This window comes from Pleurodeles waltl, chromosome 7, assembly GCF_031143425.1.
Source record: "Pleurodeles waltl isolate 20211129_DDA chromosome 7, aPleWal1.hap1.20221129, whole genome shotgun sequence".
Classification (NCBI taxonomy): domain Eukaryota; kingdom Metazoa; phylum Chordata; class Amphibia; order Caudata; family Salamandridae; genus Pleurodeles; species Pleurodeles waltl.
In genome coordinates, this window is record NC_090446.1 from 68,095,025 (window position 1) to 68,117,906 (window position 22,882).

At 44.5% G+C, this 22,882-nt stretch overlaps 1 protein-coding gene across 1 annotated transcript in view; it reads right to left on the minus strand.

Annotated features, from left to right (window-relative positions):
- The window catches only part of LOC138303650 (alpha-2-macroglobulin-like), a 219,124-nt gene that overhangs the window by 84,252 nt on the left and 111,990 nt on the right, over positions 1-22,882 (minus strand). Inside the window, 2 exon segments of the mRNA XM_069242953.1 lie at positions 13,505-13,631; positions 14,259-14,484. Coding sequence (XP_069099054.1) covers positions 13,505-13,631; positions 14,259-14,484 — 353 coding nt within the window.

The window sequence follows — 22,882 nt, forward strand, 5'->3', positions numbered from 1 at the left end:
CCCCCTACGGGGGCAGAAACCTCTAGGCGCCAGGGAATATTTTTTTTTTGTGTTTTTTTTTTTTTGTGTTTGTTTTTTTAGAGATGGGGAGCGACCCATCAGGCAAGGGTCGCTCCCCTTGGGGGAAATTGTATTTAGACCATTTCTGCCCCCCTTGGGGGCAGATTGGTCGATTTTAGGTCAACCTGCCCCCAAGGGGGCAGAAACCACTAGGCACTGGGGATTTGTTTTTTGGTGCCAATGTCACGCAGGGGGAGCGACCCCGTAGGCAAGGTTCGCTCCCGGGGGTGGGGTGGAGGTTGGGGGGTCAAATTTATTTTAGGCCATTTTTGCCTCCAAGGGGGGGCAGAAACCTCTAGGCGCCAGGGCAAATTTTTTTGTGTGTTTTTTTTTTTTTGTTTGTTTTTTTAGAGATGGGGAGCGACCCATCAGACAAGGGTCGCTCCCCTGGGGGGCAAATTGTATTTAGACCATTTCTGCCCCCCTTGGGGGCAGATTGGTCGATTTTAGGTCAATCTGCCCCCAAGGGGACAGAAACTACTAGGCACTGGGGATTTAATTTTGGTGCCAATGTCACGCAGGGGGAGCGACCTCGTAGGCAAGGGTCGCTCCCGGGGGGGGGGGGTTGGGGGTTGGAGGGCAAATTTATTTTAGGCCATTTGGGGCAGATCGGCTTATTATTAGGCCAATCTGCCCCCAGGGGGGGCAGAAACCTCTAGACGCCATGGCAAATTTTTTGTGTGTGTTTTTTTTGTTTGTTTGTTTGTTTTTTTAGAGATGGGGAGCGACCCATCAGGCAAGAGTCACTCCCCTGGTGGGCAAATTGTATTTAGACCATTTCTTCCCCCCCTTGGGTGCAGATTGGTCGATTTTAAGTCAATCTGCCCCCAAGGGGGCAGAAACCACTAGGCACCGGGGATTTGTTTTTTGGCGCAAATGTCACGCAGGGGGAGCGACCCCGTAGGCATGGGTCGCTTCAGGGGGTGGGTTGGGGTTTGGGGGGCAAATTTATTTTAGGCCATTTCTGCCCCCCCGGGGGCAGATCGGCCTATTATTAGGCCGATCTGCCCCCAGGGGGGCAGAAACCTCTAGACGCCAGGGCAATTTTTTTTGTGGCTTTTTTTTGTTTGTTTGTTATTTTAGAGATGGGTAGCGACCCATCAGGCAAGGGTCGCTGCCCTGGGGGGCAAATTGTATTTAGACCATTTCTGCCCCCCTTTGGGGCAGATTGGTCAATTTTAGGTCAACTAGGCACCGGGGATTTGTTTTTTGGTGCCAATGTCAAGCAGGGGGAGCGACCCCGTAGGCAAGGGTCGCTCCCAGGTGGAGGGGGATTGGGGGGGGCAAATTTATTTTAGGTCATTTCTGCCCCCCCTGTGGGCAGATCGGCCTATTATTAAGCCGATCAGCCCCCGGGGGGGCAGAAACCTATAGGCGCCAGGGCAATTTTTTTTTTTTTGTTTGTTTTTTTAGACATAGAGAGCAACCCATCAGGCAAGGGTCGCTCCCCTGGGAGGCAAATTGTACTTAGACCATTTCTGCCTCCCTTGGGGGAAGATTGGTCGATTTTAGGTCACTCTGCCCCCAAGGGGGCAGAAACCACTAGGCACAGGGGATTTGTTTTTTGGTGCCAATGTCACGCAGGGGGAGCGACCCCGTAGATAAGGGTCGCTCCCGGGGGGGGGGGGGGGTTGGGGGGTTGGGAGGCAAATTTATTTTAGCCCATTTCTGCCCACCCGGGGGCAGAAACCTCTAGACGCCAGGGCAAAATTTTTTTGTGGCTTTTTTTTGTTTGTTTGTTTTTTTAGAGATGGGTAGCGACCCATCAGGCAAGGGTCGCTCCCCTGGGAGGCAAATTGTATTTAGACCATTTCTGCCCCCCTTGGGGGCAGATTGGTCGATTTTAGGTCACTCTGCCCCCAAGAGGGCAGAAACCACTAGGCACCGGGGATTTGTTTTTTGGTGCCAATGTCACGCGTGGGAGCGACCCCGTAGGCAAGGGTCGCTCCCGGGGGTGGGGGGCAAATTTATTTTAGGCAATTTCTGCCCCCCCCCCTGGGCGCCAGGGCAAATTTTTTTTGGGTGTTTTTTTTTTTGTTTGTTTGTTTTTTTAGAGATGGAAAGCAACCCATCAGGCAAGGGTCGCTCCCCTGGGGGGCAAATTGTATTTAGACCATTGATCGATTTTAGGTCAATCTGCCCCCAAGGGGGCAGAAACCACTAGGCACCGGGGATTTGTTTTTTGGTGCCAATGTCACGCAGGGGGAGCGACCCCGTAGGCAAGGGTCGCTCCCGGGGTGTGGGGGTTGGGGGGGCAAATTTATTTTAGGCAATTTCTGCCCCCCTTGGGGGCAGAAACCTCTAGACGCCAGGGCAAATTTTTTGGGGGTGTTTTTTTTTTGTTTGTTTGTTTTTCTAGAAATGGGGAGCGACCCATCAGGCAAGGGTCGCTCCCCTGGGGGGCAAACTGTATTTAGACCATTTCTGCCCCCCTTGGGGGCAGATTGGTCGATTTTAGGTCAATCTGCCCCCAAGGGGGCAGAAACCACTAGGCACCGGGGATTTGTTTTTTGGAGCCAATGTCACGCAGGGGGGAGCGACCTCGTAGGCAAGGGTCGCTCCCGGGGGGGGTGGGGGAGCAAATTTATTTTATGCCATTTCTGCCCCCTGTGGGGGCAGAAACCTCTAGGCGCCAAGGCAAATTTTTTTCTTGTGTTTTTTTTTTGTTTGTTTGTTTTTTTAGAGATGGGGAGCGACCCATCAGGCAAGGGTCGCTTTCCTGAGGGGCAAATTGTATTTAGACCATTTCTGCCTCCTTGGGGGCAGATTGGTCGATTTTAGGTCAATCTGCCCCCAAGGGGGCAGAAACCACTAGGCACCGGGGATTTGTTTTTTCGTGCCAATGTCACGCAGGGGGAGCGACCCCGTAGGCAAGGGTCGCTCCCGGGGGCGGGTATTGGGGGGCAAATTTATTTTAGGTCATTTCTGCTCCCCCTGTGGGCAGATCGGGCGGCAGAAAAGTTTAGGCGCCAGGGCAATTTTTTTTTTTGGTGTATTTTTTTTTTTGGTTTGTTTGTTTTTTTAGAGATGGGGAGCGACCCATCAGGCAAGGGTCGCTCCTCTGGGGGGCAAATTGTATTTAGACCATTTCTGCCCCCCTTGGGGGCAGATTGGTCGATTTTAGGTTAACCTGCCCCCAAGGGCACCGGGGATTTGTTTTTTGGTGCCAATGTCACGCAGGGGGAGCGACCCCGTAGGTAAGGGTCGCTCCCGGGGGGTGGGGGAGGTGTGGAGGTTGGGGGGGCAAATTTATTTTAGGCAATTTCTGCCCCCCCTGGGGGCAGAACCCTTTAGGCGCCAGGGCAAATTTTTTGGGGGTGGTTTTTTTTTTGTTTGTTTGTTTTTCTAGAGATGGGGACCCATCAGGCAAGGGTCGCTCCCCTGGATGGTAAACTGTATTTAGACCATTTCTGCCCCCCTTGGGGGCAGATTGGTCGATTTTAGGTCAATCTGCCCCCAAGGGGGCAGAAACCACTAGGCACCGGGGATTTGTTTTTTGGTGCCAATGTCACGCAGGGGGAGCGACCTCGTAGGCAAGGGTCGCTCCCGGGGGGGCAAATTTATTTTATGCCATTTCTGCCCCCCGTGGGGGCAGAAACCTCTAGGCGCCAAGGCAAATTTTTTTCTTGTGGTTTTTTTTTTGTTTGTTTGTTTTTTTAGAGATGGGGAGCGACCCATCAGGCAAGGGTCGCTCTCCTGAGGGCAAATTGTATTTAAACCATTTCTGCCCCCTTGGGGGCAGATTGGTCGATTTTTTACGTCAATCTGCCCCCAAGGGGGCAGAAACCACTAGGCACCGGGGATTTGTTTTTTGGCGCCAATGTCACGCAGGGGGAGCAACCCCGTAGGCAAGGGTCGCTCCGGGGGGGGGTGGAATTGAGGGGGGAAATTTATTTTAGGTCATTTCTGCTCCCCCTGTGGGCAGATCGGCCTATTATTAGGCTGATCTGCCCCCTATGGGGGCAGAAACCTCTAGGCGCCAGGGCAATTTTTTTTGTGTGTGTTTTTTTTTGGGGGGTTTGTTTGTTTTTTTAGAGATGGGGAGCGACCCATCATGCAAGGGTCGCTCCCCTGGGGGGGCAAATTGTATTTAGACCATTTCTGCCTCCCTTGGGGGCAGATTGTTCGATTTTAGGTCTTGGGGGCAGAAACCACTAGGCACCGGGGATTTGTTTTTTGGTGCCAATGTCACGCAGGGGGAGCGACCCCGTAGACAAGGGTCGCTCCCTGGCAGGGGAGGTTTGGGGGGGGTGGGGGGTCTAATTTATTTTAGGGCATTTCTGCCCCCCCCCGGGGCCGGCTGAGCTAGAGGCCAAAATCCACAGGTAGGCACTTTGCAAAAAACACCTCTGTTTTCTGTGAAAAAATATGTTGTGTCCACGTTGTGTTTTGGGCCATTTCCTTTTGTGGGCACTAGGCCTACCCACAGAAGTGAGGTACCATTGTTATCGAGAGACTTAGGGGAACCCTGGGTGGAAGGAAATTTGTGGCTCCTCTCAGATTCCAGAACTTTCTGTCACCGAAATGAGAGGAAAAAATGTTTTTTTGGCCAAATTTTGATGTTTGCAAAGGATTCTGGGTAACTTAACCTGGTCAGAGCCTCGCAAGTCACCCCATCTTGGATTCCCCTGGGTATCTAGCTTTCAAAAATGTGCTGGTTTGCTAGGTTTCCCCAGGTGCCGGCTGAGCTACAGGCCAAAATCCACAGGTAGGCACTGTTTTCTATGAAAAAATTTGATGTGTCCACGTTGTGTTTTGGGCCATTTCCTTTCGGGGCGCTAGTCCTACCCACACAAGTGAGGTATCATTTTTATCAGGAGACTTGGGGTAACACTGGGTGGAAGGAAATTTGTGGCTCCTCTCAGATTCCAGAACTTTCCACCACAGAAATGTGAGGAACATGTGTTTTTTTTGCCAAATTTTGAGGTTTGCAAAGGATTCTGGGTAATAGAACTTGTTCCGAGCCCCACAAGTCACCCCATCTTGGATTCCCCTAGGTCTCTAGTTTTCAGAAATGCACAGGTTCGGTAGGTTTCCCTAGGTGCCGGCTGAGCTAGAGGCCAAAATCTACAGGTAGGCACTTTGCAAAAAACACCTCTGTTTTCTTTAAAAAAATTGGATGTGTCCACGTTGCACTTTGGGGCATTTCCTGTCGCGGGCGCTAGGCCTACCCACACAAGTGAGGTATAATTTTTATCAGGAGACTTGGGGGAACGCTGGGTGGAAGGAAATTTGTGGCTCCTCTCAGATTCCAGAACTTTCTGCCACAGAAATGTGAGTAACATGTGTATTTTTAGCCAAATTTTGATGTTTGCAAAGGATTCTGGGTAACAGAACCTCGTCAGAGCCCCACAAGTCACCCCATCTTAAATTCCGCTAGGTCTCTAGTTTTCAGAAATGCACAGGTTTGGTAGGTTTCCCTAGGTGCCGGCTGAGCTAGAGTCCAAAATCTACAGGTAGGGACTTTGCAAAAAACACCTCTGTTTTCTTTCAAAAAAATTGGATGTGTCCATGTTGCGCTTCGGGGCATTTCCTGTCCCGGGCGCTAGGCCTACCCACACAAGTGAGGTATCATTTTTATCGGGCGACTTGGGGGAACATAAATTAGCAAAACAAGTGTTATTGCCCCTTGTCTTTCTCTACATTTTTTCCTTCCAAATATAGGAGAGTGTGTAAAACATTTGAGAAATGCCCTGTAATTCACATGCTGGTATGGTCACCCCGGAATTCAGAGATGTGCAAATAACCACTGCTCCTCAACACCTTATCTTGTGCCCTTTTTGGAAATACAAAGGTTTTCTTGATAGCTATTTTTTACTCTTTATATTTCAGCAAATGAATTGCTGTATACCCGGTATAGAATGAAAACGCACTGCAGGGTGCAGCTAATTTTTTGGCTCTGGGTACCTAGGGTTCTTGATGAACCTACAAGCCCTATATATCCCCGCAACCAGAGGAGTCCAGCAGACGTAACGGTATATCGCCTTCGATAAGATGACATTGCAGTTACAGAGTAAAACGTATAGAAAAATTGATGTTTTTTTCACCTCAATCTCAATATTTTTCTTTTTCAGTTGTTATTTTCTGTAGGAAGCCCTTGTAGGATCTACACAAATGACCCCTTGCTGAATTCAGAACTTTGTCTACTTTTCAGAAATGTTTAGGTTTCTGGGATCCAGCATTGGTATCATGCCCATTTCTGTCACTGACTGGAAGGAGGCTGAAAGCACAAAAAATTGCATAAATGGGGTATGTCCCAGTAAAATGCCAAAATTGTTTTGAAAAATTGGGTTTTCTGATTCAAGTCTGCCTGTTCCTGAAAGCTGGGAAGCTGCTGAGTTTAGCACCACAAACCCTTTGTTGATGCCATTGTCAGGGGGAAAACCACAAGCCTTCTTCTGCAGCCACTTTTTCCCATTTAAAAAAAAAACACAAAATGTTCACTGTATTTTGGCTAATTTCTTCGCCTCCTTCAGGGGAACCCACAAAGTCTGGGTACCTCTAGAATCCCTAGGATGTTTGAAAAAAAGGACGCAAATTTGGCTTGGTTAGCTTATGTGGACAAAATGTTATGAGGGCCTAAGCGCGAACTGCCCCAAATAGGCAAAAAAAGGCCTGGCACAGGAGGGGGAAAAGGCCTGGCAGCGAAGGGGTTAATACAAGCTATATTTTACAATTATGCTCAGAATGTGTAGGAACATGCAGAGAGATTCTATTTTTTCTATAGTTGCCTAAAGCATGGAAAACTAATTGTGACATCAAAGCTCAGCTGCAATAAGTTATTACATTTGACCCGTGACATCATTTCTTTATTGCGAGTACTAGGGACGTCATAAATCACCTGTAATAAGGGAATTAAAGACAGTCTTTTATACTGAGGTTGGACAACCCATATATGATATTATGATATTGGGATTTGGCAAGCCTGTTAAAGAAATTATGGATGATTTTAAAAACTGAGTAGTGGCAGTGTGATAATGGGTGAACCGTATACTGTTGAGACTGAATGGTTTAATTCAATGTTGTTGCATTTGCCAGAAATAATCCTTGGGCTCCCAGCTTGTGGTATGAACTTCTTGGAAAGCTGACTGGGGTCACAGAGAAGGTTACGAGTTTTTAATTCATATTGAATAAGGAGCAGAGCCTTACCCTTCAGATTAATGGAGCAGTATCTGCCACAAAATGTTTCCCTTTTAACTTGACTAACTTAAGAAAATTGCTTGGAAGTGCTGCTATAAATTGACATCTGAATTTTGCAAATGTGTGGTCTTTAGGACTACCTGATAGAGCATTACACAAGCTTTAGGTTATCCAGAACTTTCCAGTAATGGCTATCTTTAGTCCCTGAAAAGTTGTTTCTGTCTCTGATACCTGTCAATGCATTCATTGGTTTACAGACGAGAGGCATATCAACTGCTGTAATGCCTTTCACATGATGAAGTCTTTGTCCTTTCGTAAGCTGCTCAAAAAGTATTAATGCAATCGGTCCTCAAGATCGAAGCAACAATCTCTTATGTATGCCAATTATCTAAAAAAATCCTGAATATTGAGTAGAATATACAAATAAAAACAAAGACATTTCCAAATGTCATCATCCTGTACTGAAAGAAAAAAGTTACACTGTAAGCATCTGTTGATGGAGTGTAGTGCTGTAGATTCGCATCCTCTGTATATCACTGCCATCTGGTGTTGGCATCGGATATTACAAATGCAATACACTTTTAGCCTTGCTGTAGCAAGTTTAGATGCACTTAAACATCCACCTTGCAATGCCCGTCTTGGAAATGGGATGACCTTTGTGGGGTTTGACAAAGCTACAAAGAGCTGGTTAGTTTTTCTGAAGTACTTAGTCCTTTCAATGTAATACAGGAGGGCCTGGTTGGCCTCTAATGAGTACAGCTCACTTTCTGTAACAGAATCAGGTTGTGGAAAGCTTGCATGCAGCTTAATAGTCTTGTTAATAGGGAAAGATGAGACTAACTTGGGTACGAATTTAGGATTAGTTCTAATGACTACCCGGTCCTTGTGTACCGCAATGACTGGTTCCTGAATGGTAAGTGTGTGTAATTCGCTGATGCGTCTGAGTGAAGTTATAGGCTAAAGGAAAGGCCACTTTCTAGGAACAAAGCTGTAAGCTGCAAGAATGGAGGGATTGAAATGGCACAGCCATACGTCTTGTCTTATTTGAAACACCTTAGGGTTCCACACTGGGCTGGAGGCGCTGTTGGAGGTATCACCCTTCTTAGTCCCTCCGTGAGCCCATGTACCACTAATCCTGAAGGGGGCTGAGTGTTCCCTGTTCTGCAGGCATGCCGCTACCGCAGCTTCATTGAGGTCCATTGAGATACATGAAAGACTGCCTTCCGAGGGAATAAAAGATTACAAATAATATCTTGAACCTTGACTTTGATGGGATCTAGTTGATTGGAGATGCAGTAATAGACAAATCTCTTCATCTTGGCTGCATGGCTTGAAGTAAGCCTCATGTAATATGGTCATACACTCCGTAGAGAGGTTAGGTAGCCAAACTCCAAGACCTCACGTGGCATATGGTTAAGTTGAGTTGCTTGAGACCTGGTTGCCTGATTTGTGCATGTTATGTGAGAAGGTCTGGCCATGATAGCTTCTTATGGGGAATGATAGACCTCTCAAGGAGCATTCAGTATGAGGGTTGTCTGGCCCAAGTTGGTACCACCAGTGTGAGGGTCAAGGACACCTCCCTAAAATTCCTCACTATGTGTGAGATGAGTGCGAGAGGTGGAAAAGTGTGGGCAAATATCCCTGACTAGTGTATCTATAGTGCATTGCCCACGGACTGTGGGTTTGGATACCTGGAGGCAAAGCCTGGTAAAGCTGAGTTTTCGGGGGTGGAGATTAGGATAGTGATGAGAATGGTGTTTGGGATTCCCCACCATTGGAAGCCCCTGTGGAAGTACAGATGGAGTTCCAAATCCTGGACATGTTGATGAATCCTGCACAACATGTCCGCAAAGTTGTTGTGCACCCTGGTAGGTGCTCCTCTAGAAGATGATCCTTGTTGCTGATTGCCCTGTGCCAGATTTCCTGCACTGTTGCAGACAGCTGATGGCAGTGGTTGTCCCCATTTTGGCATTTAATATATTGCTTTCACGTTGTCTGTATTTATGAGGAGGTTGGTAGAAGTTTACAGAGCTCTTGAGGTAGGAGGGGCCTTTGCTGTGTAAAGTGTTGTATATGTGTGTGAGGAGCTTGAACTCAGTGTTTTGGTGTATAGGGAGTGAGGAAAGTTGCTTGAGGTGTAGGGTGATATGGGTGCAGCATGGTGGGTTGAGGATGAGTCTTGCTGTGGTGCTTTATATGGTTTGGAGACTGTTCAGGAGCAGGTTGGTGATTCCTGCTTAGAGTGTATTCCAATAGTCGAGTCTGCTGGTTATCAGGATCTCTGTGACTATTTTCCTAGTATTCGCTGGTAGCCACTTGAATATTTTTGCAGCATTTTCATGGTATGGAAACAGGTGGAAGTTATTGCATTCATTTAAGGTGTCCTGTTAAGTTTGTTGTCTAGGATACCCAAGTTCCTGGTGTGGGTGGTGGGGGTAGGAGTGAAGCCGAGGTCTGCTGGCCACCAGGTGGAAACTCAAGCAGCGGTTTTCCTTCTGAAGATCTCCACTTCCGTTTTGTCTGAGTTGGTTCTCATCCTGGAACTCATCCTATCTTTGTCATGTAGCTGGTGAAGATAATTTTGTCGCAGGGGTTGTATCGGATAGTGATAATATCAGTTGTCTATATAGGAGAGTACGTTGATGCAATGCCATTGAATGAGGTTAGCCAGTGGGGCCATGTAGTTGTTAAATACGCTCAGACAGAGATAATTCATGTGAGACTCTACAGAAGAGGTTCTTGGCTGCTGACGTATAAGGTGGCATGCTGACATTTTGCATTCTTCCTGTGAGAAAGGAGCAGATCCATATGAGGGAGGGTGTTGGTGTGTGTTGAGGTAGTGGGTGAGTTGCTTGTTGATGGCTTTCTCCATAATTTGGATTGGTAAGGTAGTAGGGAGATCAGTTGACAGTTTGCTAGCTGGGTGGGGACTGCCAAAGGTTTCTTTAAAAGTATATTGATCGCTGTATGTTTCCAGGCCTCTGGGAATGTTGCAGTGGTGATGGAGGTGCTCAAGATGTGGGTGAGAACTCTGCTGATTGTGGAGGTGCCCATATTGTCAATGTGATTTGGAGGTGCCCTTAGATGGTTGTCATGATGTTGGCTGGTTCTTCCATTGTGATTGTTTCCCAGCTGTTTAGGGTGTTTCTGTAATTTTTTATGGGAAAGCTGGAGGCAAGGATGCAGAGGTCCAGTTGAGGGTCAAAGTCCTAGATGATTTTGTTGCGGAAACATCTGAGAGATTGTCACAGGAGGGCCTGTGCTTGCAAGGGGTTGATGCTGTTCATGGTATAAGCTGGAGTTGTGAAATCTTTGATGATTGTGAAGATTTCTTTACAGTTATTGGAGCTGTTGTCACTGTTTACGTTGTCAGTGAGGTTGGGCTGGTTTATCCTCAGGTTGTGGGAGCAGTTAAATTCTGGAATGCTCTAGTTGTGTCCGGCTAGTCTGGAGGTGACAGGTTTTGTTTGGTGAGGGATGTTGATTTGAAAGTGGACAATGTTGTGATCAGCCCACCATGAGAGGCGTGTTTGTAGTGATATTGATGCCATTAAAGGTGACAAATACAGTTTGAAGGTGTGCCTGAGTGTGTGGGTGTGATGATGTTTTGTATCATTCTGCAGTTTTTTAGGCTTTCAAAGAGTGTAAAAGAGTTGGGTTTTTTATTGTATTTCAGGTGGAATTTTAGATCTCTGAGTACCATGTGGGCTCCAGAGTTGATGGTAAGGGGGGAGAGGGAGGACAAAACCTGCAATGTTGTCAGTGAAAGTGACTCGTGGTCTGAGTGGTTGGTATACAAGGACTCCGTTCAGGGTGAAAGTTGCTGAGGTTTTGAACTGTAGGTATTGTATGAAGGGGGTCACTTTCTCTGTGGCTGTAGTGCAATTTATGTTTTTTTAAAAGTTTATTGCAATACTCCTCCTGGTTTGTGTTGGTGGTTCTGTTGTGCGATCTTGTGTTCAGCTAAGATGGATATCGCAATGTCATCTGTTGACTCAGCATTCCGCCACGTTTCCATAAAGAAGAGGAGGTCCAGGGATTTATTGTCCAGTATTTCCCCAATTTCCATGGTTTGTTTCCTGATTGAGTGGATGCTGAGGTGCTGTTACCGATGCTGTGCAGTGGTCACCTGAGGAAGAAGGTCTAAGAAAGACCTGCTGTTGTTCCACCACTGCAGAGAGAACTGAGTGCTGGCCTTAATCACCACTAGATCTTTCCAGTAACCATTGGCTTGTGACCATGCCTCACACATCACTGTTGAAACAGGTGTATCTGCATTCTAGTCTGCAGCAAAATTGTTGTTCAGGATGCAGTCATACCAAAGAACATCATTACAATTCTTACGGTTACCAGATGAGTGAACTGAAAAATCAGTAGCTGCTATTGGAATGCCAACACCCTCTGTGTGTTGGGATATGTTTTTCCTTTACCAATGTTCAATATCGAGCCCAGAAAGAGCAGGGCTGGAGGTGAGACTTCTTTGCATTTATGGTGAACCCTAGGCTGCAACAAGGTTAGAGCCACCTGACTTTGGTCTTGTGTGATGGATGTTGGTGTTTACAGTGCGAAATGCAGTATCTGCAGCATCAAATGTGCAGTGGATATTTCCGTTGGAAACAATCTTTACCTAATTGATTAGTTTCTCAACCCTTTTCCTTATGACTCATGTAGGTGCTGTACCAGTGCCTCCATCTCCTCCCAGTGAAACCTGTTATACCTTGACAGAAAACCAACCGAATTAGTAATACACCACTGGGTGGTTGCTCCAACTCCTACGTGCTTAGTAGCAACATTGAGATGCTTGCTCTTTTTTTCCGGGGCAGTGGGGCAAAGTCTCCTCTTGCCTTAGTTGAGGCCCACTTCTTTTCAGTACATACTACCACGAGTCTGGTGGGACCTTGAGCCCGATGTAGAAAGGGTGACTGGGAAAAACCTTAAACAACTTCTTGACTCGCAGGGTGACCACACAGCCCTGATGTGGTCTTTAACATTTTCAGGGGCTGACTTGAGCATACCCTGGAGCATACCCTAGACCATGGGCACAAAGTGGATGATGCATTTGGTCTTGGAGAGGGTCTGCATGAAAAGTCACCGTCCTCCTGCAAGAAATGCATGTCAACTTTATGATGGTGGACCGGACTCTGGATGACGGCATGATATGAGGTGATATCATCTGGCAGGGATGGCTTGGCCAAGCAAAGTTCTAAAACTGGACCTTGTGGCATAGGGGAGTCAAGTTGTACTCATCCTGGGCAGCCCATGGATAGCGTGTTAAAAATGACACACTGCAAGTGAGAATGAGCTAACAGAATTGCAGTTACAACTATTTTAACACAATACTTCTACAGACATTCATACTTTTTGAAGATTACAGTACTTAAAGACTCTGGATGTGATGAAATTCAGGTGACAAAGCTAAACAACGTTGACTTTGAAGAATCAGATAGTCTTGCTCCCCATTTAATGCTGTTAATCAGATTTTTCCTCTAAATGATTCTAATCTACGTGCTAATCTAAGGTGCCTGTTCAGATGTTTTTCTTCAAATATTTTTCTGTCTGTGTTACATTTTGAACTGAATTAAATTACATTTGGTAAAGAACAGACAATCATCTACCAGACATAGATTATCAGTACCATCATTCCATGTGCCCATGACACTGCACACTAAGGACACCTGCAGCCAGTTCCGACAATCACCATTGTGCTTTGCATGGCGTTTTGTCTCCATTTTGACACTGCTGTGGTCTGGCAACATAAATCAGTGGTATGTTCAGTCACCAATTTTTGGTGGTGTTAATGCTGCCTGATAAACCTCACAACGATGCTGGAGCAACAAGGGAAGAAGGGAGTTGGCGAAAGGAGAAGAGGTTAATTATTATGTGGAGAAAATGAAAATGATGAAATAGGGGAATGAAAGACAGTGTTGATGATTTGGGCCAGGGCTGAGCAAAGGAGATTTAAAGTGTGTCAAATTAGTAGAGGCAATGGAATGACTATGGAGGATAAAGGGGGTCAGGACGGAGGAAGTCGAAGGTGATAAGTATGGATTAGGGAAATAACATGGAGAGGGTGTGAATTAGAGAGGGAATGAAGGGACGAAAAATATAGCGAAGAGATGAAGGATGAATTTGAATGACAGAAACAAAGAACAATGATAAAGTAGGAAGCAGTAAGGAATGATGGAAGGTGGAAAGTGAAGGAACAAAGAAGAGAAAAATGGAGGAACCTAAGAGGTGGGAGAATTGGGAAAAGGAGTAAACAGCAAAAGAAAGGAAAGAACAGTGAAGTAAGAAGCAACATTACCCAGTTTCAACGGTGTGACCGACCAAGTGAATGTCTTTCCTTCACTGGCACCAAGGCAGCCGGTGTACTCGCTTTTAGGATGGGCTTCCACCTTGAACTCCTCTGATTTCAAAAGCTGTATTTGGATCTTCAAGGGGACCAACATATCGCATAAGACTTCACATTCTCTAGTTGCTCCCAATTTCTAAATCTCTTACTAAAAATCAGATACATGACTAATTTTTTCTTCTTTCTGTTTCAATGATTTTTCCACAATATTTTCTGTTTGTTCACTATCTGAAACTGGCATCTAGCTTTGCTTTGCTTTTAATTACAAGAGTTGATTAATTCCCATTCAATGTGCAGAAAGTAGCCTGAGACGTCTCAGGATATGGGACAACATTGCCAAAGAGAAATCTACTGTTATTCAAAAAGTTTTAAAAACTAAAGTGAATTTCCTAGAACAACACTGAAATGTATTCATAAAAAACAACTGGGAAGAAAGGAACCAAAGAAAATGAGATTTGACACGGCTGACCTTGAAATATTATACATAGCATACATTAACACAAACCAACAGATGTTGGTTAATAGTTCTGTCAGAAATGTTTGCTGCGACTCACAGTAATCTTTATGGAGAATGCACATCAGTCTGCCTCATCCGCAATGAAATATTAGGGGCCATGTTTTGCACAAGAAAATATCTCTCAGTGAAATTCACATGAATGTCTCAAGGCTTGACCACATTGCTCTGACCTACTCTCTAGGTACTCGCCTGGATGGGCTCCTTCAAGTAGTTGAAGATGGTGGCCTTGAGGACAAAGGTTTCCCCCCGCACCACAGAGTATGGCAATGAGAGATCCACGAAGAAAGGCTTGAAAGCCCTCAGCGTCACTGGAGAAGACATCCCAAAACCGATATCTGCCAGACAGAAGGTACCAGTAACCCAATCTGTGATGGTGTCGGGGACGGTGACAGGGACTGTAGCTGTCCCAGACTCTCTAGAATGAGACAGGGGAAGGTGCAATCAGAGGGATATCTGTGGAATGATGTCAGGAGCTGAGATAGATTATTATCAATCAATATTTCAAATGGTTCAACATTAAGTAATTCTACATCAATCGTAGTAGGAGCTCAATATCCCATAGTGATAGGAGCCTGTACAACACATCATTTCAGGTCTTGAAGTACCAGGGTCCATAGAACTAAGGATACACTTTCACCTTGGATATCAGGAAGGACAGAGTTCCTGAGGTGAGAACAATGTCAGAGAATGATCTTAACAAATACTTATCATCTTCCTTCTACTTAAGTGTGACATCGATGTGGGCATGCAAGTGATAGTGGCAGGAAATTCAGCCTCAAGGTAGGTTCTTTACTTGAGTTACTCTTGTGGTCAAGACATGCGCACAAGAGTCAAAGACCCCACCAGTGCAAAGGTGAGAAGATGATTAATCCCTGCTGTCAGACCCCAAGTGCTTCACACTGGAAAGCCTAGGAAGGGGCCACTGACACCAGCTCTCGTAAATGCCACTGGTAGTAGAAGAGACATTATAATCCCTTAGACATTGATAACATCATACAGTTGAGCGTTTCACCCATTGTTTGATCAATCTTAGGCCAAGGTTTTCTGATGACAGCTGAGAGAAAGGGAAAGGAGTGTAAAGTCTGAAAGTCCTAAAATACTACTACTGCTACTACTAATAATAATAGTAATGTATGTGTCAGATATAACTCATACTATTTCAGAGTACAGTAAATACCAGGTATGACTATTTTCTAATTCATCCACCTTGGAACGCGCACAGGGTTGTAGTTCTTGCCAAACACGTGTCAGGAGCAAGCAGTTTCTCACTGAACCATCTCTATCTGATCTCTCTGTGCAAATAACCATGCTGAAGCCCCTTTCATGGACATATTTTCACTTGCCACAGGTCCCATTTGAATGTATTTTAGTGCAAATGGAGTCTTGGATGACAAACAATATTGCATGTTCATTTAATGTCGAAACTGGTGCGTGTTCAGCTTTACCCGAGCTACCTGACTACGGTGCAGGATGTCAAAGAGCAGCACTTGACGAAAACTCTCTTCTCCTATGTCAAGCACCATATACTTTACCCTCTCCTGCCAAACAGAATACCACAAGATGATACCTTTGCATTTCTTTGTACTGATTCAAGAGGCACAGTAAGCAGGATTTGCATTATTAGGGAAGTATGAGCATCAATGGGTACTTTAGATATCACTGCGGAGAACCATGGAAGGTGGGTGCCATGTTATTGCCAGCAACACTGTATGTGCACATGCTTACTGGCCCTCAAAACTAACACGGCTGGACACAGCATTCTGTTATGTCCTGATGGATCTGGATCAATGTTACAATATCCTTCATGAATTTTCATCCAGTTCAGGCACCACTTCTCAAGCACAGCCAGATTTGAAATGCAAATTATTTCAGCGAAGTATTGCAGGGGCATGCACAGTGTGGTGGTTTACAGCCTAGATATTGGACATGTCATTATCACTAGATGACATTACCCTACTTCCTCTTACGGCTTCAGGAACCACTGAAAGTCATCTTTAGAATGGGTTTAAATAATAAATATGTTGTGAGTGCCACTTATAGTTTAGGCATTTTTCTCTTCAGCATTCCCCTGGAACCTTACTCCGAAACTCTTGCCCTCTAACTATGGAGTTCGAAGCTGACTTCTGAAGATTCTGATAAGTCCTGAAAACACACTGTTGAGGAAGGTCTACAGGCTCTGGCAGAACCAAAGCTCTGGTGCTGGGTGAACATGTTTGCCAAAAAGTGAAAATGCCCGAATCCACCGTTTTAGCTCTCACCTCTCAGACAGCTGTTAGCTGTCTGGTTATGAAAGACTGTTTGTGGGATAAACCAAGATCTTACGATGGGCTTACTGCCTGCCCACTACTTTCATTGGCTGGCTTTGTCTCTCTCATCTACTGCCTGCCCACTACTTTCATTGACTGCCCACTACTTTCATTGACTGGCTTTGTCTCTCTCATTCGTCCCTCTTCTGGAGGATAGCCTCTTCATCATACTTTTGAGTGGCAGATATGCATCCTGTCACTGCTCACTTTCAGGGAACTTCTTTTTTATTTTTCTTAAATGAATCCATAAGAGTGCATATGTTTTTTAGGGCTTTCCCTTGCATGCTTCTCGCTGTGCCAATGATAGAGCGTTCCGTACTAGTAATTTTCCTGTATTTTGGACGCTCTTTAGGCCGATGAATCTTTTGGCTAAGTGGGACCCTCTCCACTCTTAGTCGGTCAATTTAATCAAATCAATAATCAATAACGAACATAAGCAATGCCCTGATCAACATAACACTTAACAATTAATCCAGAATACATTTTCGGCGAACCCTGACCTTTCAGTCAGGAATAACCACACCAGTTTATTCGAAGTTAGTGAATTTATTTCCCTATATTAACAAAGCTAGCACAATATAGATGTGTCTCAACACCAAATGATAAACATAAATGAACATTAATAGCTGTCCATAACGGCGAAACAGGTGCAATCTATGCAACATTTGAATAACAAGACATTCGATAATAGCAATGCAAATCACTAGAACTATAATCTGTAATGAGCTAATTGCATACATTTAGTCAGCATAACAAGGTCTCAAATTGCATCGTGCGACAAAAGGAATCCTCATCTAACCTCAAATCAGCATCGGCATGTGGGACTTCATGCAAAAACAATTTAGCAACATTAATTTAGAAAACTCCTAACTAGGGCTCTTATCAAAATCAGCAGTTGGTTACCTAAAAGAAACACAATGCAATTGTACAATTTCCTTTCATATTTACCAATTTCAATCAGCATTCAAGGAAGTCTTCGTCTCGCAGGTACCGTTTCTCGATCAGCATAGGACGGGGCAAAGGGGGAGGGGTGGACGGGGCAATTGCCTCACGGCGGCAAGATAAACTACTACTTCATGCAAAGGGACAAATCAAAGTCAAAGTCTCTAGGGTAAGAATCATTTAAGTCTCTTTCTCTCGCTTAGAGAAAGCATCAAAGTCTCTTTCAAAATGGCGTCGCAGCAAGGTGGGCCATAATAGCTGCAATGTCCTGCAAAATGGCGGGTATGGGCGATGTCCAATAATGGCTGCTTTCCTCTCGTGCACCTGGTTTAAATAGACAACAGTTCAAATCCAGTAGGGTCTTCCATTGGAGGGTTCATAGGTTAGCTTCAAATTATCCAATCAAAAACAACAGTTCTCAAGCTTTTACTTAAGCATACATTATCCTTGGAGACGGGTACGCAAGTTGCAACATTTTATACCAATTAACTCATTTTCAGAGCTTCCATTGTCCGCACCTGCAGATTGACCTTGGAGTAAAGAGAAAAATGCCGGGCTGGCACGAAACCTTAAGATAAGCATGTGAACGATCTCAGTGGAAAAGTACAGCTTCAAGCAAGAATACACGTTTAATAGCACATTGGAAAAATACGAGCATCTAAACCGTGAGACAAGGCAACTAGGCCGAAGCCTGCACTAAAGTAATGCTAAGCTAAAACATTTCAAACAAGCAAATCATAGCACACGTTTACGATTATGTCGGATTAGTGCAATTCTAATACATCACGTTATGTAAAGCACGCTTATAAATGTTGGCAAACTACTCTGAGGGCACATTTTGTCCCCGTACAATATTTATTAGTTCGTTTAAAGTCACACATGATTATTTCACACTACGTTTATGCGTTAATAAATGTAAAACCTTCATTTCTGCTTCATCAATCCCTCCTCTGATGACTACTTGTCATCACACCAAACCATGCCCACAAATTTTATTCCATTAAAATTCTGTCAGTTCTCTTTTCCTTTTAATTCCCCTAGTCTTCGCTTTGTATTCTTCTGCCATTCTTTTCATCATTTTCTCTTCTTTCCTTCTTCTAATTCTTTCCATGATCATTATTATTCCCCTTTTTATTCCCCAAATTCCAAATATGCAAATTAGTACTATTAGTATTCCCTGTATTATTTTTAGTAATATTCCATTCCAAATTCCCCCAAACCAATTTCCCACTGAAGCAAGTCCCTTTCCAACCTTCTCCCACACTCCTGGTTCTTTCAGTTCCTTCAAATCTGCACTCTCTTTTGTTAGATTAGCAAGCATAGTTTTAATTTTCACACTGTTGTCTCGAATATACGTGCAACAGTGGCGCGCAGCAAGCATTTTGCAAACGCCGCCATCCTTTGCTAAAAGAATGTCTAAGGCAAGCCTGTTTTGAAGAGTCATAGCTCTTTCCGCTGCAAGTTCAGCATCTATCAGGATTATAGCACCTGAAAACTTTGTCAACATGTTATCCACTATAGTAGACAACTTTCTTATTTTGATGGAATTCAGCACAACTCCCAATGAAGGAATCATGGCTCCAAATATATCTCCTACCACAGCAGCTGCGGTCTCTCTTTTCTGGATACGATGGGATCCAGATGTCTTTGGAATCATCGATAGGTCATCCAGTTGATAAACCTTTGGGAACACTATACCCAAATAACATCTCCCCCACCATCCCTTTGGAAGACGATAATAGGCATTATACCCACAAATGTAATATACACCTGGAATGACAGGGTCAAGTCCGTTCATCATGAATGTCCATTTGGCCTTAAAGATAAACGTATGTTTACACTCACTCGCTCCTACGAAAATGTTATCATAATAAGATTCACCTCGATATATACAAAATTTCCCTACATGCCAAGTATCTAAAGCTATTCTCCCTTGTGTCTTTATTGCGGCAAAATCATAATTATCTACTGAAGTCCTCTTATGTAGCTCCTTTTCTAATTTCGCATTCATTTGTGCCCTTCTATCATCTGTGCGATCTAAAAAGCTTATTTCTACTGCAGAGAGCGAGCAGGTAAGGTTTTCCCTATGAGCGTGAGCCGTTTCAAAGGGTTGCATTGGCTCAAAAAATTCCCTCATTATTTTAGCATCCCAGTCTTTAGCAATCTGGCTTAGCTGCGCTATTATAGGAACATATGCAAAGGTAACATCATAATTTGAGTAAAAATACTGTATGTTAGTTTGACCATAAAACCTAGACATTACTATACTACATGTAATCCCGTATGTAAGAGGCATGTGGTGATAAGTCACCCCTTCCTTTACTGATGTCGGTATCTGTGTACACACATAACAATCTTTCGCATCCATAGTCTCAACATATTCTGTTAGCAAGCGATAGAAAACATTATACGAAAGTTCTTTCTTATCATGCAAGTGTCTCTCATCTAATTCTAGTCTTTTCAATGCGGTTAGTTCAGTGACAGTAACAGGAGCAAAAGTGGAAGCATCAATTTTCTCATTCTCACCCTTACCATGCATTCCAAGCACTATTGCCATTATTATTAGTACACATGCAATTACCAAGCCTATACACGCATATTTACAATAATTCTTCCTACTATTTTGCGTCATGATCTGTATAGAATCAGAGAGCTGGAAGCACCTGTAAAAGAAACTATTTAGCAATTCAGTTACAAAGCTGAACGAGCGCAATGTTCACACAGTTTTCTTCAAGAGGCCAGTCACTCTTCGGTTAGCAGCATTTGTCTCAATTTGGCAATAACTCAGTTCAGAATGACTCAGAACTCGGTCTCCCTTTTTTTTTTTTTTTTTTTTTTTTCAAAGTTGTCTCAAATCGGGTTTAAGAGTCAATCAGGTTTTCAAGGTCTTATCAAGTTAGCAAATGTCTCATCCGGTTTAGCAATGTCTCAGCTGGTGGTATTCACGTTAGATTATAGCAAGCAATGTCATTTATTACCCTTTCAATCGACAGAGTCCATAAAACTTTTCTTTTCTATTGGTATCTCTTCTTCTTCGTTCTCGAGGCTAAGAGATACAAATTCATCAGTCCAATCGTCATTGACTGCATATGCCCATTCTGGACCGGAATATCTCCTGTTTGGTATCCTTTTCCTTTTCAATTTTGCCTCTCTTTTCGATTCTGCCTCACTGGTACTTTCCTCTTTGGCCAAGTCTTTTCCTTCACTTGAGGATGGTACCACGACAGTCACCTCCTTTCTTTTCTCTTTCACTTTTGGCCTTTCTCCGTCGTTCAAACTTTCTTTAGTCCTTTGTTTTATTGGTGATATACTTAGTCTTCTCTTTGCACCGTGTCCATTTGATGGACCTGCGACCTTTTCTGTGGAAGCTTGAACTGTTTCGTTCTGTTCTGCCTTGTCCCCTCCTTCTGGGTAATCAATCACATTCTCCTTTTCTTTTTCTCTATCGTCTGCTTCTGGGAAAGCCCTCCTCTGATCAGGCTCTCCTGCTTTTTCACCTCTTTCGAGCCCTTCGTCACCGTTACTTTCTTCACATTCTTTATCACTTTCAGCTGCTTCAGGCTCTTTGTCACCTTCAGCTGCTTCAGGCTCTTTGCTACCCTCAGCTGCTTCAAGTTCTTTGTCACCTTCAGCTGCTTCGTCGCTGTCTGAACTTTCTCCTTGGTCTCCCCCAAGCGAGTTGGTCTCTTCGTCCTCAGAGAATATCTCTCTCTCTTCCGTTTCTGCCTGTTCGCTTTCAGTTTGATTTTGCTCTGTCTCAGCGCTCAGCACTGTTTTATCAGGCACTGGCAGTTTCAGCGCTTCAACTTCCTCATCTGTGGGACACAACACTTTCTTTGTGTGACTGGCGTGAATCCAGTTGGGAACCCCCGCACACTTCACAGCGGTAGTTGTCGTCAGGATCACTTGGAAAGGTCCTTTCCAACGGGGTTCCAGACAGGACTTTCTCACGTGCTCCTTTACCACGACCCAGTCACCTGCTTTCAGTGTGTGTCCTGGACCTTGGATCGGTGGCAAGGTGGTTGCTTCCACCTGGTGAGAGAAAGAGCGAACCACGTCAGCTAGACCCTTGCAGTAGTCTAACACCATATCATCTGTAATATTCAAAAGCGCGTTTGCGGGAACTGCAGGAAGTCTCATAGCCCTGCCCATGAGAATTTCGTGCGGAGACAATCCAGTCTTTCTATCAGGGGTGTTTCTCATTGACATTAGCACCAATGGCAATGCGTCAGGCCATTTCGAATTTGTCGATGCACATATTTTCGCCATTCTTGATTTCAGTGTACCATTCATTTGCTCCACCAGTCCTGAGGCTTCAGGGCGATAGCTACAATGCAGTTTTTGCTCAATGTTCAGCGCTGCGCAAAGTAACTTTATCACCTCGTTATTGAAGTGACTTCCCCTATCTGATTCTAAAGAGATCGGGAATCCGAAACGTGGTATTAACTCCCTCAACAATAGTTTTGCAACTGTAAGGCTGTCATTTCTACGTGTGGGGTATGCTTCAATCCAGTGACTAAAAATGCACACAATCACCAACACATACTTCAAACCTCCATGTACAGGCATCTCAATGAAGTCCATCTGCATTCTACTAAATGGACCACTGGCTCTGCCAATGTGGCTCGCGTTCACAACTGTTCCCTTTCCTGGGTTCATCTGCTGGCAAATAACACATCGATGGCAAACTGCTTCTGCAGCTTGACGGAATCTGGGGTTAAACCAATCAGTTTTGAACAATCTTATCATGGCATCTCTCCCTAGGTGAGCCTGTCCATGATAGAACCGCGCTAGCTGCGATAAGAGACTATTTGGCAAAACAAATTTCCCCTCATTTGAAACCCATAACTCATCTGGTCTTTTTATACATTGTGATTTAATCCAGGAATCTCTTTCGTCCTCCCTGACGTTATTCTGTAATGTTTTTAGTTCATCTATTGTATCTACGACCTTCAAGGCAAATGCTTCAGCTGGTTCGAGTTCTGGTTCACTTATTGAATTCCATTCATCCCTGAGTAATATACAGTTCAAGGCACAAAATCTTGCGACTTGATCTGCATATGCATTTCCCAGAGAAACATAGTCCTGTCCTTTTGTATGAGCACTACACTTTACCACTGCAACTTCGGCTGGCATTTGAATGGCGTGCAACAGTTCCCTTATTCTCTCCCCGTTTTTCACTGGGGATCCTGAAGAAGTCAGGAAACCTCTCTGTGACCATAGTTGTCCAAAATCATGCACAATCCCAAACCCGTACTGACTATCGGTGTAAATGGTGACTTTCATCAATGCAGACAGTTGACATGCTCTTGTAAGGGCTACAAGTTCTGCTACTTGTGCAGAATAGACTCCTTGAAGCCAGGCCGCTTCCAAGACACCTGTTACAGTACATACAGCATATCCTGCTTTCAAAATTCCCATCCCATCTCTTAGACATGAACCATCAACGAAAACAATTTGGTCATTTTCATCAAGCTTAGTATCCTTAATGTCAGGTCGAGGTTTTGTGCAAAATTCAGTCACCTGAAGGCAGTCATGCTCGACGTCTTCAGCGTCCTCAATTTC